Genomic DNA, 20585 nt, shown 5'->3' on the forward strand with positions numbered 1-20585 from the left:
AGAAAAGGGAGAAAGAGAGGGATGGGGAGAGGGGTAGGTCACTTTTCCTTAGAGATTTTTTTTTATTCTCTCAAGTGGTTTGATGACACAGAACATTTTTCCCACCAGAGACAGCCAGGTGTCACAATGGATAGGCATTGGACTTGGCTTCAGGAAGACCTGAGTTCAAATGTTCCCTCAGATACTAGCTGTATGACCCGAAGCAAGTCACTTAACTTCTGCCTGCCTCAGTTTCCTCCCCTGTGAAATAGAAATGATAGCATCTACCTCCCCTTGCGAACCTTAAAGTATTCTATATATGTGTGTGTGTATTACATATATACATATACATACATTAATTACACACATATACACATATATTACATATATACTTATCATGATTATTACCAGGATGGATCTGGATGAGGTATTTCGGTTTGAATAATCTGAAGCTAATTGATCTCCCAGTGATGTGTCTCCTGAGTGGGATGTAACCAGCTAGTCACTATGTTTTCTGTCGCTGAGGGAATGTATACTGTTTCCATCCTAACTCCTGGATGCAACTTTATTGTACTTAAGACCAACATCTATGCTTGATTGTGAAGAGGGCAAGAAAGGGGAAGGGGATGGAACATTTGAACAGAATAAGGATCTTAGAATGCCTGAGGTGGAAGTGACCTCAGAGATCAATTTCAACCCTTTCATTTTCATATCAGGAAACTATGTCAAAGAGAGGCAAAATTACTTAACCAAGGCCACCCTGTGGTCATTAGCATGACTGATGAGGAGCTACCCTCCCAGGGTCACCAATCCCTGGACGGACCCTCTTCCACACCACCCCACTCCACCCCTGTTCCACCCCTGCAAAGCCCTCAGTACTGGTAGCAGAAGTAAATAGGAAGCAGGGAGCTCCTGTGTTTGATGCTTCTGCACTAGGGATGGGGGCCCTAAGCTGGGATGGGATGTGGGGGAAGGGACAGGGTGGGAATGGGAGGATGCTCCAGAAAAGAGCTCAGGCAGCCTCCCTACTCCCCACCTTCCTCCACCCCTCACCAACACCCCAGCCACTCCTCTTTCGGTAGCCAAGGTGAAAGTGAAAGCTGAAGTTACAAGAAAAGGAAGTGTCCAAACAGGTCGTGCACAGTCCCCTCACTGTCCTGCAGGAACCCCTACCCCGGCACCTCCTTCTTGCCCCTTCCTGACCTCCCCAACCTTTCCAGCCTCCTCTTGGTCACCCTTGCTGAGCCTGGAGCAGCCTCACCTCCACCCAGCTCAAACCATGCTGCACTCAGCCCGGGAGCCTCAGGGGGGCTTCTCCTTCGAAAACTGCCAGAGGTAAGAGAACGCCAGGCTGAGACTGGGGGCCTGGTCCAGGACTGGGGAGGGAGGGAATTGCCTTGTCCCTGATCCCCCCCTCTCTGAAGACTCTGGGTACTTTGCTTTGAATTTCTGGGAATGGGAAAGAAAAGTGAAACTGGCTAGGTGGGGGAGGGGATGGGGGAATTCTTGAGGGGGTGATGCCATTCTTAGATAGCAGGTCCTGGAGAGGGAGGGAGGGAAAACTAAAAATAATCCTATGTTGGATAGAAAGGCTATATGTTCAAGGAACTGGGAAGACTCCTCTAGTGTGGTTCCTGGCTCCAGAAGGCCTTCTCTTCCTTTTCCCACACCCCAGAAATGCATTTCTAGAGTCTTCCCTAAAGGGACTTCGTGTCCCCCATGCCCGAAAAACTGGTACCACCATCGCTGGCCTTGTGTTTGAGGTGAGGGGGGATGGGAGATGGGATGGGAATGAGAGGGACAGTTCAGCTGGGGAGGGTGAGGGGAATTGATTTTGGGGGGGGAAGTGTAGAGATGGTGCTAGTAGGGTATTGAGTGCTGGAACTAAACCCTGACCTCTCTTCTAGGGGGGAGTCATCCTTGGGGCAGACACCCGGGCCACCAATGATTCAGTTGTGGCTAACAAAAACTGTGAAAAAATCCACTTCATCGCTCCCAATATCTAGTGAGCCACCTTTCCTATCTCACCTCCCTGCCCAACATCTCCCCTATTCATCCTCAGACTTCAGTACATAGGAATTAGAGTTGGAGGGGGCCATCAAAAGTGATCTCAGCCAACTCTCTTATTTAACAAATGAGGAAACTGAGTCCACAGGGGAGGAAATGAGCTATTGGCAGAGCTGAGATTCAAAAAACAAGCCCTCTGGCTCCAAACTCAATGTTCTTTTCATAATGAGTATTAGCTGGCCTTTTGCTCCAGGCTTCACTCCTAGGCTAGCTTGACCCTCTCCCCTTGCTCTAATACCAACTCTCCCTTCAGCTGCTGTGGGGCAGGGGTGGCAGCGGATGCAGAGATGACCACACAATTAATGGCGTCCAACATGGAGCTACATGCTTTGTCCACCGGCCGGAAGCCACGGGTGGCCACCGTCTCACGAATGCTTCGCCAGATGCTCTTCCGGTGCTGTGGGAGCTGGGGAGGGGACATTAAGAAGAGATTTGGGAGATCTGGGAAGGAGGCAGACAGAGTGAATCCTTGGGATGAGGACTGGAAGACAAATGGGGTGGGAGGCAAGAGCTGGAGGGAAATGGGGCTGGTTTGGGGGAACCTGGGCGTGGGGAGGAGAAATGATAGATTTCTCCCTACAGCTACCAGGGCCATATTGGAGCCTCCCTGATTATAGGGGGAGTGGATATCACAGGCCCCCATCTCTACAGCGTGCATCCCCACGGCTCCTACAGCCATCTCCTTTTCACTGCCATGGGTGAGTCCCTGACCCCTAATCAGACAGACCTTCCCCCACCCCCAGACTCCTAGAATCACAAACTCTCAGAAAACATCCAGAGGCCATCTAGTCCATACCCTGATTTCACAATGAGAAAACTGAGGTTCAGAGAGCTTAGGTAATTGACCCAGTCACATAGGCAGTAAACAGATGAGTCAGGATTCAAATCCAGGACCTCCAACTTCAAATCTAACACCCTTTCCACTTCGCTTCCTTAGACAGGATGCCAATAATCGTTAGAAAGGGTTTCTTTATATTCATTCTAAATCTACTCCAGTGTAATAACTTCCATGGCAGCTGGGTGGTACAACAGATAGAGAATCATTAGGCTTGGAGTCAGGAAGAACTGAGTTCGAATCCTTGTCTTACTAGCTGTGTGACCCTAGGCAAGTTACTTGCCCAGCCTCACTCAGACTTGTTTTCCTCATCTATAAAATGGGTTTATTAATAGCACCCTATTTCACAGGGTTAATGTGAGGATCCAAGTGAGATAATATGTACTTCGTAAACTTTAAAGTGCTATATAAATATTAGCTATTATTATTAGAGACCTCTGAGAAATGTCTCTAAGGATACTTACCCAACTCCACCCCCTTACCCCACTCCCCACCCCCCAAAATAGCCCTCCCAGTCCTATATGTATGTGGCAGCAGACCAGGACAGGAAGTGTGTCTTGAGTGATTGTGGAAAGGACCCCTCAAGGGAGAAAGCTGAGGGAGGTTGCCTAAAATCTATCACTGCTCACCAATACTATCCTCCCTTACTTTCCAAAAGGCTCTGGACAGGGACCGGCCATTTCTGTGCTAGAGGATCGCTTCAAACCAGATATGACGGTGAGAGTTCCCTTCCCCCATTCTGCCCCTGGCCCACTATCCTCATCCTCCCCCCTCTCCTCAGCTCTCCCTATCTTCTCATTCCTCTCCATCTGCAGCTGCACTGAAACCAGCTTCCTTTATCATGGGGAGCAGCTCTGTGCTATCTGCACTAGGTGTGGAGAACGTTTGTCTTATTGCAAACCCATCAAAGAAAAGTCCCTGGGCCTGACTGAGAACCTGGGGGATGTGAGAAGAAGGTGGGATGCGCTAAGCTCAGGCCCCAGTTCATCACCTCCCCGGCTATGTAAATGAGCTGAGAGGTAGACTCGTCCTTGGCCAGGAAATGAGAATGCGTTAGGGGGCTGAATTGTGGGAAAGCACAAGATGGCTTTGAAATGGGAAGAGAAAGCAGCCTGCTCCTAAGATAGAAGGCTTGTAAAACACTTTGCAAATCTGAAGGTGCTTATGTGTGTTCCCCATTAGATGGGAGGGAGTGGGCAAACTGTAGATGGACTGTGGGGATTTTGGAGTGGGGGGGGAGGGTCCGTAGGATCTGCTTGGTCCCAGAGACAGAGATAGGTTCAATGGGTACAAGGTGTAGAGAGACAGATTGTGACCGAATGCTCCTAAGGCCGCCTGGCAATGAGAATTCAGAACAGGTGAAGAAACACAGCTTCATTCAAGGACAGACAGAGCCCCCAACCCCTGACAAAGTCGAGTGAAGATCTGGCACTGGGGCTCTGACATTCTTCTCCCAGCCTGGGGTTGGTTCCCTTGGGATCCAGCCGCTGGGCCCTGCAGGCTCATTCCTTCAGGGTCTTTTTGTTCTGTTTTGGTCAGACCTCGGTTTCCTAGTGAAAGAACTCTAGGTCTTTTTTTTTTTTAAATTCTGGTGAAAGGTTTTATCTCAGAAGTGCATTGAGATTGGCAAAGCCCTTTCCTCAGGACAACTCTATGAGATAGGCAGCCGCATTAAATAAAAGGAGTTTGTCCACACTTGGGGTAGGCTGGGCTGGAGAGATCACAGTGCCTTAAGAGGCTAGGCTTGGTGGGGGGAAGGGAGATGGAGAACTAGCTGCCTCAACTTCCTGAAGAGAACATGGGAATGAGACCTAGGGAGAAAGACCAGAGGAGGAGAGTGGGAGATGCAAGGGGGAATGGATGGGTGGATGGGGGGGTAAGCCTGGGATGGCTAGAATGGCTGATCCCTTTCCTTACCCCTTCTCTGTCCCCCTCACTGCCACCATGCAAGGCTGCCACACCCCTCACTTTTTTCTGCTCTATTCATGCCCTCTTCACTTCCCCCATCCCCTTCATCTCCCTCTGTTCCCTCACTATCCCCCCTTGCCATCTTCCCCTCTGTCTCCCTCATCTCTCTGTCCATTCAGTGCCTCTTCGCTTCCTTCATCTCTGTCCCTTCACCCTTCCCTATCTTCTGTCCCCTCATCACCTCCACTTACTTACCTTCTTCCTTCTTGTTTCTATGTCCCCTCAATCCCTTCATTTCCCTTTATTTCTACACTCACTGAGCCGCTAACTCTCCTTCACCCTAATTCTCCTTTCCCACCTCTGGCTGTCCCCTCACTGACCCCCAGCTGGAAGAAGGGCAGCAGCTGGTGGTGGAGGCAGTGACTGCCGGAATCCTGGAGGACCTGGGCTCAGGAAGCAACGTGGATGTGTGTGTGATCACCCAAGCTGGCATCAAGATCCAAAGGGCAGTGAGCACTCCAGCTGTTCTCTCTAAGAGGTGAGGAGCCAGGTACCTGGCAGGGGGACAGCGTGTGGGGATGGGACTACACCAGGAAAAGGAGAGGTCAAGGACTGTCTGGAGGGTGGGTGAGAAGCATAATGCAGACAGCAGGAAGGACATGACCATAAATGGACTGCCCCAACCCCTACTTCTCAGGCAGGGCAAGTATGACTACCCAAAGGGTACTACAGCAGTGATGAAAGAAACCGTGACACCTCTGGCCTTGGAGATGATTGAGGAGACTGTACAGACAATGGAGGTGGAGTGAGTGAGACCTAGTGGTCATGGGGTCCCCCACAAGGCACAGAAAACTTCCAGGACAATAAAAGTCTTTGAAATGAGCTCTGAGTCTGGGAGTTTCTGGACCCTGCACCCCCTCAGAGAGATGGCCCGGCACATGTAGGCGCTTAATACATACCTGTTGATTGATGGATTGACTGGGGTATCCTAGGACAGGGAACAGCCCTAGGAGTAGCTAGGACCTGCTCCCCCAAGTTTCCTCTAACAAACCCTATGTCCCAGAGTGGGCATCCCAAGGCTGCTAGCACCCCAAGGAGCCTTCCAAGCTCCGCTCCTCCCTCTCACTAGGACTTCCTCTCTTAGTTCAACCCAGATAAATGCTGGGGTTTTCAGAAGATGCTTTACTGAGTAATTATTGAGAAACAGAGCAAATAGAAAGTTGTAGGGCTGAAGAGAATACAGAGCACAAGAGCCTTCTGAGTGTACCTCTGGCCCTGCTCCTATTCCTCCCCTGGGGCGGAGGGAAGTCTGAGGAGCCCTCCTGTCCTGGTCACCCTAAATCTGGACTACTGAGTCAAGTCCTGGGTACCACAGTTTAGGAAGTTTGCCCACAGCCAGGATGGGGAGGGGATGGAATACACATGCCACGAGAGAGCTGGCTGAAGGAATTGGGGATGGCTAGCCTGGAGAAGGGTTGGGGTGGAGGTGGCCATCCTCAGAGCTTCAGGTACTGTCAGGTGCTCTGAAAGAAGGCCTGGTCTTGCTACCTTGGCCCCAGAGGGAGAACTAGAAATAAGGGATAAAAATCAGAATGGCAGATCTGGGTTTAAAACAAGAAAAAAAAATTCCCAACTATTAGAGCTGCCTAAAAATGGAATGAAAGTGTGTGGTCCAGTGGAAACGGAAACCATTTCAAAGTCAGGAAGACCCAGGCCCGAGTCCGGCTGCTGACGCATGCAGGCTGGTTAGCATTGGTAGAGGGGCTCTCCTTACCTGGAGCTCTCTATACCAGTAAACCTCAGCCCCAACATGGAATAATCTGCCCTGAGTCATTCGGGGTTCCCATCAGGGGAGGTCCTCAAGTAAGGGTTGTGTGGCTACTTGACAGGCATGTTATTTATAAAAGCATCTTTGCAATATGCTGCCTATATTTTACCATCACCTCTACCTCCTGCCCGCAGAAATCTTGGGCTCTGCCCCTGGAACCACCTTGGGCTCTGAAAGGTGAGCTTTCACCTTCTTGCCCAGAACCAGGCCTTGAGGCGTTGGGCTTTAGAGAACCTCCCTTCCAGGTCCCCTTTCTATGTTGTCCTCTCCCGATTAGAACAGAAGCTTTCTGAGGGCAGGGACTGTCAGGCTGTGTTTGTATTCCCAGAGCTTAGCATAATACCTGGTGCATAGTAAGCAAGCAACAATTAATCTAGGGCACCTAGGTGGTGCAGTACAGTTCAGGACCTGGAGTCAGGAAGACTCAGCTTCCTGAGTTCCAAACTGGCCTCAGACACTTCCTAGCTGTATGACCTTGGGCTAGTCACTTAACCCTGTTTGCCTCATTTTCCTCATCTGTAAAATGAGCTGGAGAAGGAAATGGCAAACCTCTCCAGTATATTTGCCAAGAAAACCCTAAATGGGGTCAGAAAGAGTAGACATGACTGAAAAAGGACTGAACAACAACAAATGATCTGTTTTTTTATCCATCCATCTTTCTCCTTCTCTATCCTTCCGTCTATCTGGGATTCATCTCAGGTGGGAGCTGGATTAGTGGACCTTTAAGCTCCTTAAAGGAGCTGATCTTCCAACTCAGACTTAATGTCTTTATGTTTGACCACACAGATTCCTCCTCAGAATACAGGCTGCTCTGAAGATGCTTTCATACCCCTACATGTGCCTTTCCATGACTAATGTTGATAGGCATTCTGCTTTTTTTCCTGCATATCTCTTCTCTATGATAGGCATTCTACTTTTTTCCCCTGACCCAACTCATAATCCTGCAGTTACCTAGGGGCTTAAACAAGCTTTACCATTGCCTCTCATGCTTCTCCCCATCTAGTCCTGGCCTGGCTGCCCTCTCTGTCCTATGGTGGAAAGAGCACTGGATCTGGCGTCCAAAGACCCGAGGCTTCATTTCAGCTTTGCTGCTTTTGTGAGAGGCAATATGGTGCAGTGGATAGAGAGTTGACTTTGAATCAAGAAAGACCCAAGTTTAAAGCCCATCTCTTACATATCCTGGCTATCAGTCAGTTAAGAGGCATTATTAGGAGGTTTATTATGTACTAGGCACTGAGCTAAGTGCTGAGGATGCACAGAAAGGCAAAAACTCGGTCCCTGCCCTCAAGGAGCTTACACTCTAATGGGTGAGACAGCATGCAAAAAAAAATGATAAATTCAAGATAAATACAGTGCAAATGGAAGGGAATCTCAGCGGATGACAGGGACTTAGCAGGACAGTCCTCTTGCAGAAGGTAGGATTTGAGCTGGGTGTTGAAGGAAGTGAGAAGGCGGAGGTGAGGAGAGAGTATTTCACGAATGAAGAAGAGCCAGGGGAAAACATAGATGAGGTGTTTTTCTCAAATTCAGGGAGATGAAGTATCATATTTAAAAAGCAGCAAGAGCAAGATGACTGGAAAGGTAGGAAAGGGGCAGGCTGTGAAGGGCTTTGAATGCTAAACAGAGGGCTTTATATGTCATCTTGGAGGTTAGTGACACCCCACTGGGCAACACGGTCAGTAGGGAAATCATTTTGACAGCTGAATGGAAGATAGATTCTCATGGAGAGAGATTTGAGGCAGGGAGACCAACCCAGGCTATTTCAATAGTCCAGGCATGAGATAATGAGGGCCTGCACCAGGGCAGAGACTCTGTAATGGGAGAGAAGCGGAGGGTACCAAGAAGGTAGAAACAACACTTGGCCACAGACTTGATACACGGGGTGGCTGTGGGTGAGGAGCTAAGGTTGCCAGGCTGGGTGACTGGGAGGATGGTGTCGCTCTCAGCAGTAACACAGAAGTTGGGAAAAGGGGAGGATTTGGGGAGAGAGATAATAAATTCTGTTTTGAAATGAGGAACAGGAGAGGGAGGCAGCTCTCAGCAAGTTGTTTCCATTTTTTCAGTTAGGTCTGAGACCTAACTCTCAGCTGAAAGGGTGGTGCCAAGGAGGACTTGAACAGAGATGAAAAGGTTTGGAAGAGCCATGGTGGTAAGTGGGAAAATGAATCCAATAGTGAGGGATAAAGGCTTTGCCTGGTTGCAAAAAAAAAAAATGCCCTGTGGAAATAATATAACATATATCTGTAGTGAACCCACTCCACTTGCTTCCATGATTTCCTCCATTTCCATTCAGCAGCATGTGAATAATAGCAAAGGCAGTGGACAGTGGGAATAATACAAATAATACTGGACCTGTGTTTGGCAAGGGATGATCACAGGTAGAATGAAGGGACAAGAGACTCAAGGGTAGAGGATAGTATAGAGTCCAGCTGATTCACTGAGGGGTTGAGATAGGAAAGGGAAAAGAGCTTAAGATAGTGCAGGGGTAATGGCCCGGGAAAGAACTGAGGGGAGGGGGGAATTGGTAAGTCAATCACAGTAAACAGGGTAAGGGATCATAAGGCAGAAGGAAAGATGGAATGAAAAAACAAGATATGATTAGAGAAAGGAATTCCGGAGTTCACCAACATGGAAGTAGAACACCTATGGGTGATGGTAAGACCAAGGGTGTGACAACTCCGTAGGGAGCTGAAGTGGATTCGGGGAGATCATGGAAACGGAGAGATTACAGAATTAAAAAGGTAGGGTGCTTGAATGTCAATGTGTACATTAAAGAGCCCTAATTTGAGGCCTGGAGTTGGGGTGAAGAGAAAGACAGCGAGCCAGGCACTGAACTCAGTGAGGAAAGAAGAAAAATGTCCAAGGTGGCTGCAGATGCCAGCTACCCGAATCTTACTCGAGTGGTAAACTCGGAAGGAATGAGCCTCAAAGGAGGCTATGGTGTGACTTCAATCGTCACTTAACCTCCCAGTTATCCTAGCAACCCTCTAAAACTATCCATTTCGGGGAAGGTGCCGATTTGCTTTGGAAGAGTTTCTTCACCAGGAGTTCCCCAGACAAATGAAATCACAGCTCCAGATCCCATCCCCATCTATTATTTACTTCTTTTGTGACTCTGGACAAGTTACCTCATGCCTCTGAGTCTCATCTGCCAAATGAGGAGCGTGGGACCACAGATGCCTCTGATTCCTCTTACTGATACAATTGCCTAGTTAGGAGATATTTTTGCAATGAGTTTCATCTCTATGAGCCAAGGGAGCCAAGGTGGGTCTACTGCATGTTCATATAAAGAGAAACAAAATTATGAGTCACTAGGAAGTGGACCTTAGAACCTTCCTTCTTTTTTGACAGAGACATCCTGCTTGCCACATAAGGAATTGTGGTTCCTGATGAGTGATATTGGTATAGGGCTTGCTGTCACTGTGAGATACGCAGCAGCTGTCTTTGGAGATACAGTGGTGCTGGCTGTAGGCTGCTATAGCCTGAGACATTATTGGCCTCAACAAGAGAATGTGCCTGCCCATGGGCAGATGTATATCACTTTTGCTCTGTTTAACATACTGCATGACCACAGTATGTTGACTCCCTGGGTCTTAGGACAGAGAAAAGAAATTCCTGATGTTGGGTGAGGGTAGAGCCATACATTTATCATTTTTAATAGCGTTGAGTAGTATTTCACATCATCCTCTGGGTAAATTCAGAGAGTGGTCAGCTTTAGATTTTAAACTCACTAGTACCAACCTTTACAGTCGAGATGCAGAGCAGTGGCACGTGCCAGAGAGACTGTGAAAAGACCATTTGGCTCGTGGTTTGATTACAGCGTCACCTGGCAGACATTACATTATCTTGATGAATAATTAATAGAGTAACATACCACCTTCCTATTTAGGCTTGAAGAAGGTGGCCCATGAGCTGATTTAGGCTGCTTACACTATCTCAATGCATATACACCAAGCAGTACACCTATGCTCCTGAGAGACCTTAGAAGCACCACACCTCCCTTGAGTATAACCTGTCTAGCCAAGCTGCAAGCAAAGACTGCCTTTCTTTTCCTGTCTCAAGACCCATCTAGCCTCCTGTGGGGCCTCCTACACCCCACTGCCATTCATTCTGCTTTGAGTCTTAGCTTAATGACAGAGCCAAGTAGAAGGACACACCCTGTATCCAATGATTATTGGGTCTGGTTATAGACTCTACCTACTTTCCCAGATTCTGGGTGCCAAGACATGGTTCTGATGTCCTCAGGGATGTGAGTTTTCCAGGATCCCACTTTGTAATCTGAGGATACCACAAACACTTTACACACACAGTCATAGAATCCAGACACCATCCACCCACAGTCAGAGAAAGGTAAACTCATCCCAGGGGAAACCCCAAATGGAACTCACAGAAGATGGGGCAAGGAGAGAAAGATTACCTGTGGCTTTATCACTCTCTTGATGGATGAGATAGTAAGGACTTTCCATTGCCAACTGTGACCCTTCTCCTGCTGAGAGAGCAATCTCTGTGTGTAAGTACTTGGGTATACAGTCAGTCAATAAGCAATTATTAAGTGCCTACTATTTGTCACTCTGGGGAAAACCTTTTGTTTAGGTCCTGAACCCTTATGACAGCCTGCTGATGCTTATGGATTCCTTCTCAGAATCATATTTTTAAATGCATAAAATAAAATACATAAGATCAACAAAGGAAACTCATTCTACCGAAATTCTATCCAAATATTTAAAAAACAGTTTAAGAGGGGCGGCTAGATGGTGCAGTGAATAGAGCTCTGGCCTTGGAATAAGGAGGACCTGAGTTCAAATGTGACCTCAGATACTTGACACTTACTAGCTGTGTGACCCTGGGCAAGTCACTTAACCCCTGCCTAGCAAAAAACAAAAAAACAGTTTAAGGATCCCAGTGAGTTGATGCAAATGAGGAGAGGTATCACATCACTGGCAAGTGAGACAAACCTTAAAATCCTTTGAAATTATGAGCTTTACCCTAAATGCACCAATTTAAACACCTCCTGTTACTTCCTGCCCCACCCTATCCCTGCCGCTGATTTATGGATATAATTCCACTAAGTGTAACTATTTCCACCCCTCAAAGAGAAGTCGGAAAAAAATAGATAAACGTGAAATCAGGGCTACTTTCTCAGGTTTCACAGTGAATGCCCTTCACAGGGATCCCCATGTACACCAGCCTTACCTGGTACACCTCCTGCTTTGTTCTCTGGAAATAGAACTTTGCCCTAAAATCTGCTATGAGGGCATCTTTCTCCCTCTTCCTCTATCCACCTCCCACCTCAGTTCAAAAGCACTGACCCCAGAGCAGCCCCAGGAGGTGGAGGCAGCCTTGTCACTGTTTTCAGGGCCCAAACTTCAGCAATTATCACAAATGGGCTTCAGAATTAGAGAAAGGAGAGGCAGCTAGGTGGTGCAATGGATAGAGCTCCAGCCCCGGAGTCGGGAGGACCTGAGTTCAAATCCAGCCTCAGACACATGATACTTACTAGCTGTGTGACCCTGGGCAAGTCACTTAACCCCATTGCCTAGCCCCACCCCCCAAAGAAAAAGAAGCTTATATCTTGTTTTGGGTTTCTGAGAATCGGCAAACAAATCTCAGCCTATTTGTGGTCAGAGAATCTGCTTGACTCTGGGCAAGTCACTTAGCATAGGCCTCAGACTCCACATCTGTGAAATGAGGGGATTAGATTAGATCATAGTAGGAGTTAACATTTATATAGCATTTATGATGTGCCAGACACTGTGCTAAGCGCTTTACAATTATTGTCTCATTTCATCCTCACAATAACCCTGGGAGGGAGGTGCTATTATTATTCCCATTTTATGGGAGAGGAAACTGAGGCACACAGAGGTTCAGTGACTTGCCCAGGGTCACACAGCTAGTGTCTGAGACTGGATTCGAACTCAGGTCTTACTGACTTCAGGCCCCACATTCTACCCATTGTACCACCTAGCTGCCCCTGGATGACTTCTGATTCTTCTGTCTCTAAATCCATGAGGTGAGGATAACTGTGAGGCAGCTGACCATGAAAGGAGCCCTGCTTTACTTTCAGTGATGCAAATGTAGCCCACCCTCTATCCCCAGGGCTACCTCCTAACTCCCAACAGGGTCTGGGGTCCCCTGAGGGATGCTAACCCCAACTTTCAGGTTCCCAGGGGTTTTGCACAAGCCCTCAGTAATGTCTTTACCACCAGATGACCAGAGGACACAATTAATTCAAAGATAACCTCTGCCTCCTGGCTTCCCAACTAAAATTCCACCTTCTATAATCCCTCTTAATTCTAGTGTGTTGACCCTGTTAATTATTTCCTATTTTTCCTATATATGGTTTTTGGGTACATATTTATTTTGCTTATTGTATTCTCCATTAGACTTTGAGCTCCTTGAGGGAAAGAACTACCTTTTGCCTCTCTGTACCCCAGAGCTGAGCACAGTACCTCGCACGCAAAAGGCACTTAATCAATGCTTACAGATTGCCAGCCTGACAAAGCAATGGCATTTACAGAAATGGAACAGCATAGTCGTGATGAAACATTTCTGCCATGGGGTACATAAACTTGGAGTGCAGTCTCCCACAAACATGCACAGTGTGAGTGGGAGAGGGTGAGCACACACACAGAATACACTGGTAGACAAACACATATGGCCAAGGCAACTCACACATTTCATATTCCAGGGCCGCTATGTCTTTTCTTTTGGGGGGGGGGTGCATGTGTGTGTGCGTGCATGTGTGTGTGTGTGTGTGTGTGTGTCTAGCGCTACTCCCCTTGGACACGGCATCCCTCTTGAGCATGCCACTCCAGTGGACTCTGGGCCTGTTCTCTGATGGGTACAGAGCAGAAATCTTGGGGAGGCTGCCCTGCAGGAATGGGGAGGGGAGGAGAGAAATCCCACCCCATCCCCACACACTCCGCCCTGATGGATTCCAGAAGAGACTGGAAGGAAAAGATGAAAAGCCTCAGTTCTTCCTCCAAAGTTGGCTCCCTTCCTGACTGCCAGAGAAAGGCCCTTAGACAGCCCCGCTCCTCCTGTCTTGACTGACTCCAGCGGCTAGCCAGTGTGCTTGTCAAAGACCCGCAGGGTTGCAGCTGGTCCTTCAGCCACCCAATGGCCAGCACCAGTCAGATGTGATGGAGGGATTTCTGCATATTCTCAGGGGCAAAAAAGTATAAGCTCCTTTACACAAGGGGGGAATATGAGTCCTTCATTTGTTTCTAAAACTGTTAATTCTCCAAATTTCTGAATTCACCTTAAGTCATGCACCTGATCTTATTTGGAAGGAAAATCATGTCCCTGACCTCTGCCCACCTCCCATTCTAGTAACCTGGAAACAGTTCAAAGAGTTGGCTCTCCACCCTTTTCCTGCTTCTCCCGCAAAAGGCAGACAGTCCTTGGAGGCCTCCCCAACGTCAGACTCGGGAACAGAACCAACTCTAAAACTGACAGGCCCTCGCAGCCAGAGGCACACCTCGAAACTTCGAGTAGCTGGCCCTTCCCCAGGCATGGTAGCTACACACAAACAACAGCGAGAGGCCCTCTGACCCTGGGCTAACTGCCCTCCATGGGTCAGCACTGGTCCTCTCTCCAGATCTAAGAGGATGGGTGTAAATGTCCTGACCTGGAGGGAGAAAGAGGTTAAACCCACCCACAACCTGACCCCTGAAGATCTCCTCCACCTTCCTGTAGCCTGCTTGTATTATCCACCATTAACCCCAGCTCTTCTGGGTAAAGGCTTTTATTTTATTTTATTTTTTGGTGAGGTAATCAAGGTTAAGTGACTTCCCAGGGTCACACAGCCAGTAGGTGTCAAGTGTCTGAGGTTGGATTTGAACTCAGGTCCTCCTGACTCCAAGGCCAATGCTCTATCTACTGCGCCACCTAGCTGCCCCTGGTTAAGGCTTTTAAAATCTATCTTTTTTTTAATCCTGGAACGGGCTGGCAAGACTTTGAGGCATTACTGCCTATTAACAAACTTGTTAGGAATTATGTTAACAGACTCATTTCTGCCACTCACCTATGTTGGGCCTGAGGAACTAGGTCAGTGAGAGGGGAAGGGAAAGGGAAGGGCCTAGACTTCTCTGTGTCCAGGATGGGGAAAGAATTACTAAAAAGGAGAAAACCAACTTCTCCCAGGTCCGTCCTCCTTTTTAGTAAAAAAAAAAATTCATATCATCTAAGTGAGGAACAGGCTGAATTGTCCTAAAAGGGCCATCCCATGCAGCATGCCCCAAATGGCTGTGGTCCACCACAGGGGAGCCTTGGCACCTTGCTCCTGTAGTGACCCAAAGCTGAAAGGACTGAATGGTTGGTACCACCAGAACCTGGCTGTAGCTGACTCCCTAACCCTTCTTACTTTGCTTTTCTTTGTCCTCTGCAAGGTCACTGTCTTCCTCGTTCATCCGGGCATGGGGGCCTGCATCAAACCCACAGCACCGCTCAGCCTACGCTTACAGTGGGGCTTGGCTGTCAAATACCCCTTCACCTTCCACCAGGCTGGTCATCCCTTCTGGGGGGCTGCACAGAGCATTTAGGAGATGTTTTGTTTCTCACCTTGCTGTGTGCTCCTGTTTACCTAGACAAGAGTTTCAGAAGGAGGCTGTGACCAGTGCCCAGATCTGGTGTGTGATATCAGCAAACAGTCCTTTTGCATCTTACACAGTTTCTTTGGTAGAGAAGATCAGTGGTTGTTCTAGAAGGGACCCTATTACCACCAATTGGGGAAGACTCTAGACATAAGCCATATGTACACTTAATTTTTTTATTATTCATTTTAAAATTTTCAGTTCCAAATTCTCACTCCCTCCAGCCCCTCCCCCACCTATATATAAGGCAAGCAATATAATATCTATTATACCTGTGAAGTCATACAAAACATATTTCCATATTAGTCATGTTGCTAAAGAAAATAAAAGAAAAATAAAGTGGGGAAAATATGCTCCAATCTGCACAGACTCCATCAGTTCTCTGTCTGGAGGTGGATAGCATTTTTCATCATGATTTCATTATTTGGAATTGTCTTGCGTAACTGTCTTGATCAGAGTAGCTAAGTCTTCCACAGGTGATCATTGTTACACTATTGCTGTTACTGCCTACACAGATCTCCTGATTCTGTTTATCTCACTTTGCATCAGTTCACATAAGCCTTCCCAGGTTTTTCTGAAACTACCCTTCTTACCATTTCTTACAGCACCAAAGTATGATCATAATCATATACCACAACTTGTTCAGTCGTTCCCCAATTGCTGGGCATCCCCTCAATCTCTAAGTCTTTGCCACCAGAAAAAGAGCTATTACAAATATTTTTATACATATGGATCCTTTTCTTTTTGCTTTGGCAATAGTTCCAAATGTTCTCCAGAATCGTTGGACCAGTTCAGTACTCTACCAACGATGCATTAATGTCCCTACTCTTCCACATCCCCTCCAGCATTTGTCATTTTCATTTCTTGCCATGTCAGCCAACCTTCATTTTAGCAATTTTCCTGGAACTGCTCCAGGCAAGGGACGTACCCAGAGAGAGATAAACCTGACCCTAGTCAGGCCCCTCAGGACTGAACCCAATTCACATAAGCACAGACCCCTATCTTTGAATCAGCCAAACTGGAGAAAAGGGTAAAGAAATCCCCTCCTCCTTTCTGGAAATCCAAAGAAGAGAAAACACTGGAAAAGAATACTAAAAGAGGCCTTAACTGTTTCTCCTTGTTCTTCTTATAGACTGGGGTGGGGTTGGCTTCTCTCAATACTTAGAAGTCGGGGCAGCTAGGTGGTACAGTGGATAGAGCACCAGCCCTAAAGTCAGGAGGACCTGAGTTCAAATCTGACTCAGACCAAACACTTGACACTTACTAGCTGTGTGACCCTGGGCAAGTCACTTAACTCCAATTGCCTAAAAAAAAAAAAAACCAGTCAATACTTGGAAATCACCAATGATCTTTGGTATGGCCCTAGGCCCAGGGGACCAGTCTATAACAGCGCAGCAAGATGGTGCATGTCCCTCAGCAGGATATCCAAAAGCATGGAAGATGCCTTGGTCCAGCCTAATTACCCCTTGCTACATATCAGATGAGGCAGTTGGACCCAATGATCTCTAAGATTTAAACTTATGATCCTACGATATCTAAGGTCTATCTCAGTTCCAAATCATATTTGTGAATACCTTACAATTTCTTCCCTCTTCATATGACCTGAGGCATCCATCCCAGAGGATTATATATCTTATATCTCATCACATAAAACCTGCCTTCTCTCCTTCCAACTGAAAAACCTTTCCATACCTTTTCCCCAACCATGCCACAGAACTGTGGTAAGTGGGCATGTAGGGGAGAGAACGGAGTGTGGGTGGGAGCCTCTCTGGAGGGATTTCCCCTACCCTCAACCATCCCACCCACTGCAGAACTGTAGTGGGTGGGTATGTGGGATGGGGGTGTGTGTGTGTGTGTGTGTGTGTGTGTGTGTGTGTGTGTGTGACAGAATTCAGGTACTGAGCACAGGGCAGCAGCACAAAGAAAACATGAGATGCACAAATCTAGAGACATCTCCATCTCAAATGTTCAAATGGAATACTTGTGCCCGCTCTGTAGGACAGCCTTCTGAGCTCGTTTCAGACTTATCAGCCACAACCAAGCACACTGTACCTTGATCTTCACATTGCGATGTCATCCGTCCCCTTCGAGTACAAAGGACAAACAACAACTGAACAGATGGGCAGTAGCTAAGGAAGATCCTTTACCTCCAAGTCTCACACCCTTAAATATGTTGTAGCTAAATCATTTTATCCTGATCTCTCTCCTACAGGAGGTTCATCACTAGCGTCATGGAGGAGTTACATTCTATAATGGTGATGAAATCACAGATCCTTGAAATACGGAGGTGTCTCCAGGATACACACTTGGGAGACATAGGGAGGTATACCTCTAAATTCCAATAAAAGCAGGCTATAGAGATGATGAGCATCATTTGGTGATTGGCTTAAAGCCCTCCATCTCTGCCACGCACAACGGGTCACCTAAATCTTTGGCGCATCAGCTCTGAGTGCGGGGTGGAGGAGGAAGGTAGATTCTACAATATCTTAAGGTTTATAAAGAACTTTTCCTCGACTCTGGGCATAATTATTATTACCTACATTTAAGAGTTGAGGAAACCAAACCTCAGAAAAGTTAAGTGACTTTGTCAAGGTCGCACAACTAAAAAGTGGCAGAAAAAAGTTTTGATCTTGTCTTCTTTTTTTAAATTAATTTTTATGGATATCTTTTGTTTTTAATATCACCAGAATTTCTTCTGGTATTGTTTCTCCTTTCACCTCCCAGAGGGCTAGCTAATATAACAAATACTGAAAGAAAGAAAGAAAGAAAGAAAGAAAGAAAGAAAGAAAGAAAGAAAGAAAGAAAGAAAGAAAGAAGGAAGGAAAGAAGAAAAGAAAGGAAGAAAAAAGGAAGAAAGAGGAAAAATAGAAAAAAACTAAACCTTTACAAAACCAATACATCAAAAGAGTCTGAAAACATGCAACACCACACCCATGGATTTCCTGTCTCTTCAAAGGAGTGGGATGGAGCTGTCTTCTCATTTCTCATCTTAAGGGCCATGCTTTGAACCCATGTAATTCTAACTCCAAATCCAGTGTTTTTTCACCTATGCTTAAATCCTCAATTTTCCTGTCACCTAAATCTTCACCTGTTCCTTTTTTTCCTACTTGAGTAGAAGTCAATGTTCTTCCTTCCTGATCAATAGTTTGGCTGGATGCAGTGGGAAACAAAACGTACTGTAAACAAGGTTTTAAATGGCGGCATTTTGTGGGCCACTGTTTAGGTGTGATTCTGTATTGGTAGAGGGAATGATTATTCATGGTGTGCCTGTGTGAGAGGCAGAATTGATCCAAGAGCTTTGGAGAGGACAGATGTTCTTCTTCATTCCTATTTTGAAAGAGAGACACTCACACATGTGGTTCCAGACTCTTTTTAGGACTTACTCTGGGGAAAGAGAGAGATGTAGAGATATGTATAAAAGGCAGAGATGTGGAGGAAAGCTGGTTCCTCAGTATGTCCTCAGTTTCTAGTCTACCTCCATAGAGACTTTGGGGAGTTTCTGTGATCAGGACCTCGTTCTTGGTTGAGCTGAGATATCTCACTCTCAGTGGAGAGTACATTTATTCCGTCTTTCAGATAGAAGTGGAGAATTCTAATTTGTTGTCAGGATAAATGGGTTTATTCTCTATTCACTATTTGTGATGATCGTTTGTGTAACTAGTATTTGGAGGAAAGGAATCAAGCCCATAGATATAAGTTTGGGGTTATCCTTTCCCTTTAAAGGATATTTTTTAAATATCTTTTTTTTTTGGGAAATTTCTTTTCTTTTGGTTACAGGACTACTTATTTATTTTTAACATTCATTTTTTAAAATTTTGGGTTCCAAATTCTCCCCTTTAAAGGATACTGAGGAAAGTAGCTTGAATATAAAAAATGACCCCTGCCCAGCAACATTTAGTGGAACTGATAGACATACATCTAATCTGGTACCCTTCTTTCTCTGAAGAGAAGAGTAGATAGCCTTGTGACCTTTCTCCTGCTCACCTCCAGGAAAAAAATCAAAATTTTCCTTGGAGAGGGATGGGTGAGATTTCCAGAAATAGCTACCAATGCCTCCCTATGAGCCACATTTAGACAATGTTGACATAGACATTTTATATGGACAATACACACTTAACATTACATTCAACTGTTTCCATAGCAACTATCTCAGCTCCATCTACTCTTACACAGACTAGCTTGTTTTAAAAGACCCTAGCCTTTTTGCAATGATTAAATGATTAAAAAATACTGTACTGGATACAATAAGTAATTTTTTATTATATGAAATTGAAAAGCTTTTGCATGAACAAAACTAATACAACTAGGAGAAGGAAAGTGGGTAGACTGAGGAAAAAAAATCATTGTATCTAATATCTCTGATAAGGATCTGCTATCTAAGATATATAAAAACGAAGAAAAACATGTAAGACCAAAAGCTATTCCCTAATAGAGAAGTAGTCAAAGGATATGAATAGTTCTCAAAAGAATTAAAAACTATTCACAGCCACATGAAAGAATACTCCAAATCACTAATAATAAAAGAAATGCAAATAACTCACCTGAAACCTAGTAAATTGGCAAGGATGATAAAAGATGGGAATAATTAATGGGGGGGGACTTGTGGAAAGATAATCTCACTAGGGCACTGTCGGTGGAGCTAGGGGTGTGGAATACTATGTTTAATATCAGACTTTTTTTAATATGTTGGTTAATTTTGTGGAACTTTTTTTCTTTCTTTTTTAAAGAATCATTATTATAAGGGATGGCTCTTTGTAAGAAAAAGGTGGAGGAATACAGTGGCAAATATAAGTGATATTAAAACAAAAGAAGTAAAAAAAATGTTTTCAAAGAAAATATATTAGTTATGTATATATACAAAATAAAGAAGCATTACACTCCTAAAATTAAAAAAAAAAGATACTATACTGTACTCTTTATGTGAGATTTAAGATTTAATTTTTCAAGGGAAATTTTGATTATATGCAGATCTTTGCTGTATGCTGGTTTTAGAATCTAACTCCATAGTAAAATGAATATGAATATGCCTATGTTGTAGGATCACTGAGGTCAAAGGGTATGAACAGTTTGGTAATATTTTTCAAATAATTCCAAATAGTTTTCCAGAATGGTTGGACCAATTCCATTTATATCTTCTTGGCTAATTTAAAGGATGTGAAGTACTCTTACAGCTAATTTAATTTGTATTTCCCTCATTTTTTAGCAATTTGTGACATTTTTCATATCGAGTTTGCAATTTTCTCTTTTGAAAATTTCTCATCTCAAAACCTAGGAAGATTTGCATGAAGTGATGCTAAGTGAAGTACTCAGAACCAGGAGGACAATTTATACAGTAACAGCAATATTGTAAAGACAATCAACTTGAAAGAATTAG

General features: G+C 45.6%; 1 protein-coding gene across 5 annotated transcripts; it reads left to right on the forward strand.

Moving 5' to 3' along the window:
* The first annotated feature begins 984 nt into the window (after positions 1-984).
* Positions 985-18286, forward strand: PSMB10 (proteasome 20S subunit beta 10). 5 transcript variants are annotated; one of them, XR_013484523.1, is made up of 9 exons: positions 1009-1314; positions 1655-1742; positions 1887-1984; positions 2300-2440; positions 2629-2744; positions 3540-3598; positions 5176-5327; positions 8685-8766; positions 17424-18286. XR_013484523.1 is itself a non-coding variant. In XM_078149415.1 (8 exons), exons 1-8 carry the CDS (start codon positions 1259-1261, stop codon positions 8695-8697), a joined length of 723 nt encoding a protein of 240 aa, XP_078005541.1. In that variant the 5' UTR covers positions 1009-1258; the 3' UTR covers positions 8698-18286. The 5 variants fall into 5 exon arrangements, 4 of the variants coding, with proteins under 4 accessions (XP_078005540.1, XP_078005541.1, XP_078005542.1 ...); XM_078149415.1 differs by having other exon boundaries at positions 8685-18286; XM_078149416.1 differs by having other exon boundaries at positions 1010-1314; positions 8681-18286.
* Positions 18287-20585: the final 2299 nt, after the last annotated feature.

Source organism: Phascolarctos cinereus, unplaced genomic scaffold (genome assembly GCF_003287225.1).
Source record: "Phascolarctos cinereus isolate Bilbo 61053 unplaced genomic scaffold, phaCin_HiC Scaffold_2;HRSCAF=192, whole genome shotgun sequence".
Taxonomy (NCBI): domain Eukaryota; kingdom Metazoa; phylum Chordata; class Mammalia; order Diprotodontia; family Phascolarctidae; genus Phascolarctos; species Phascolarctos cinereus.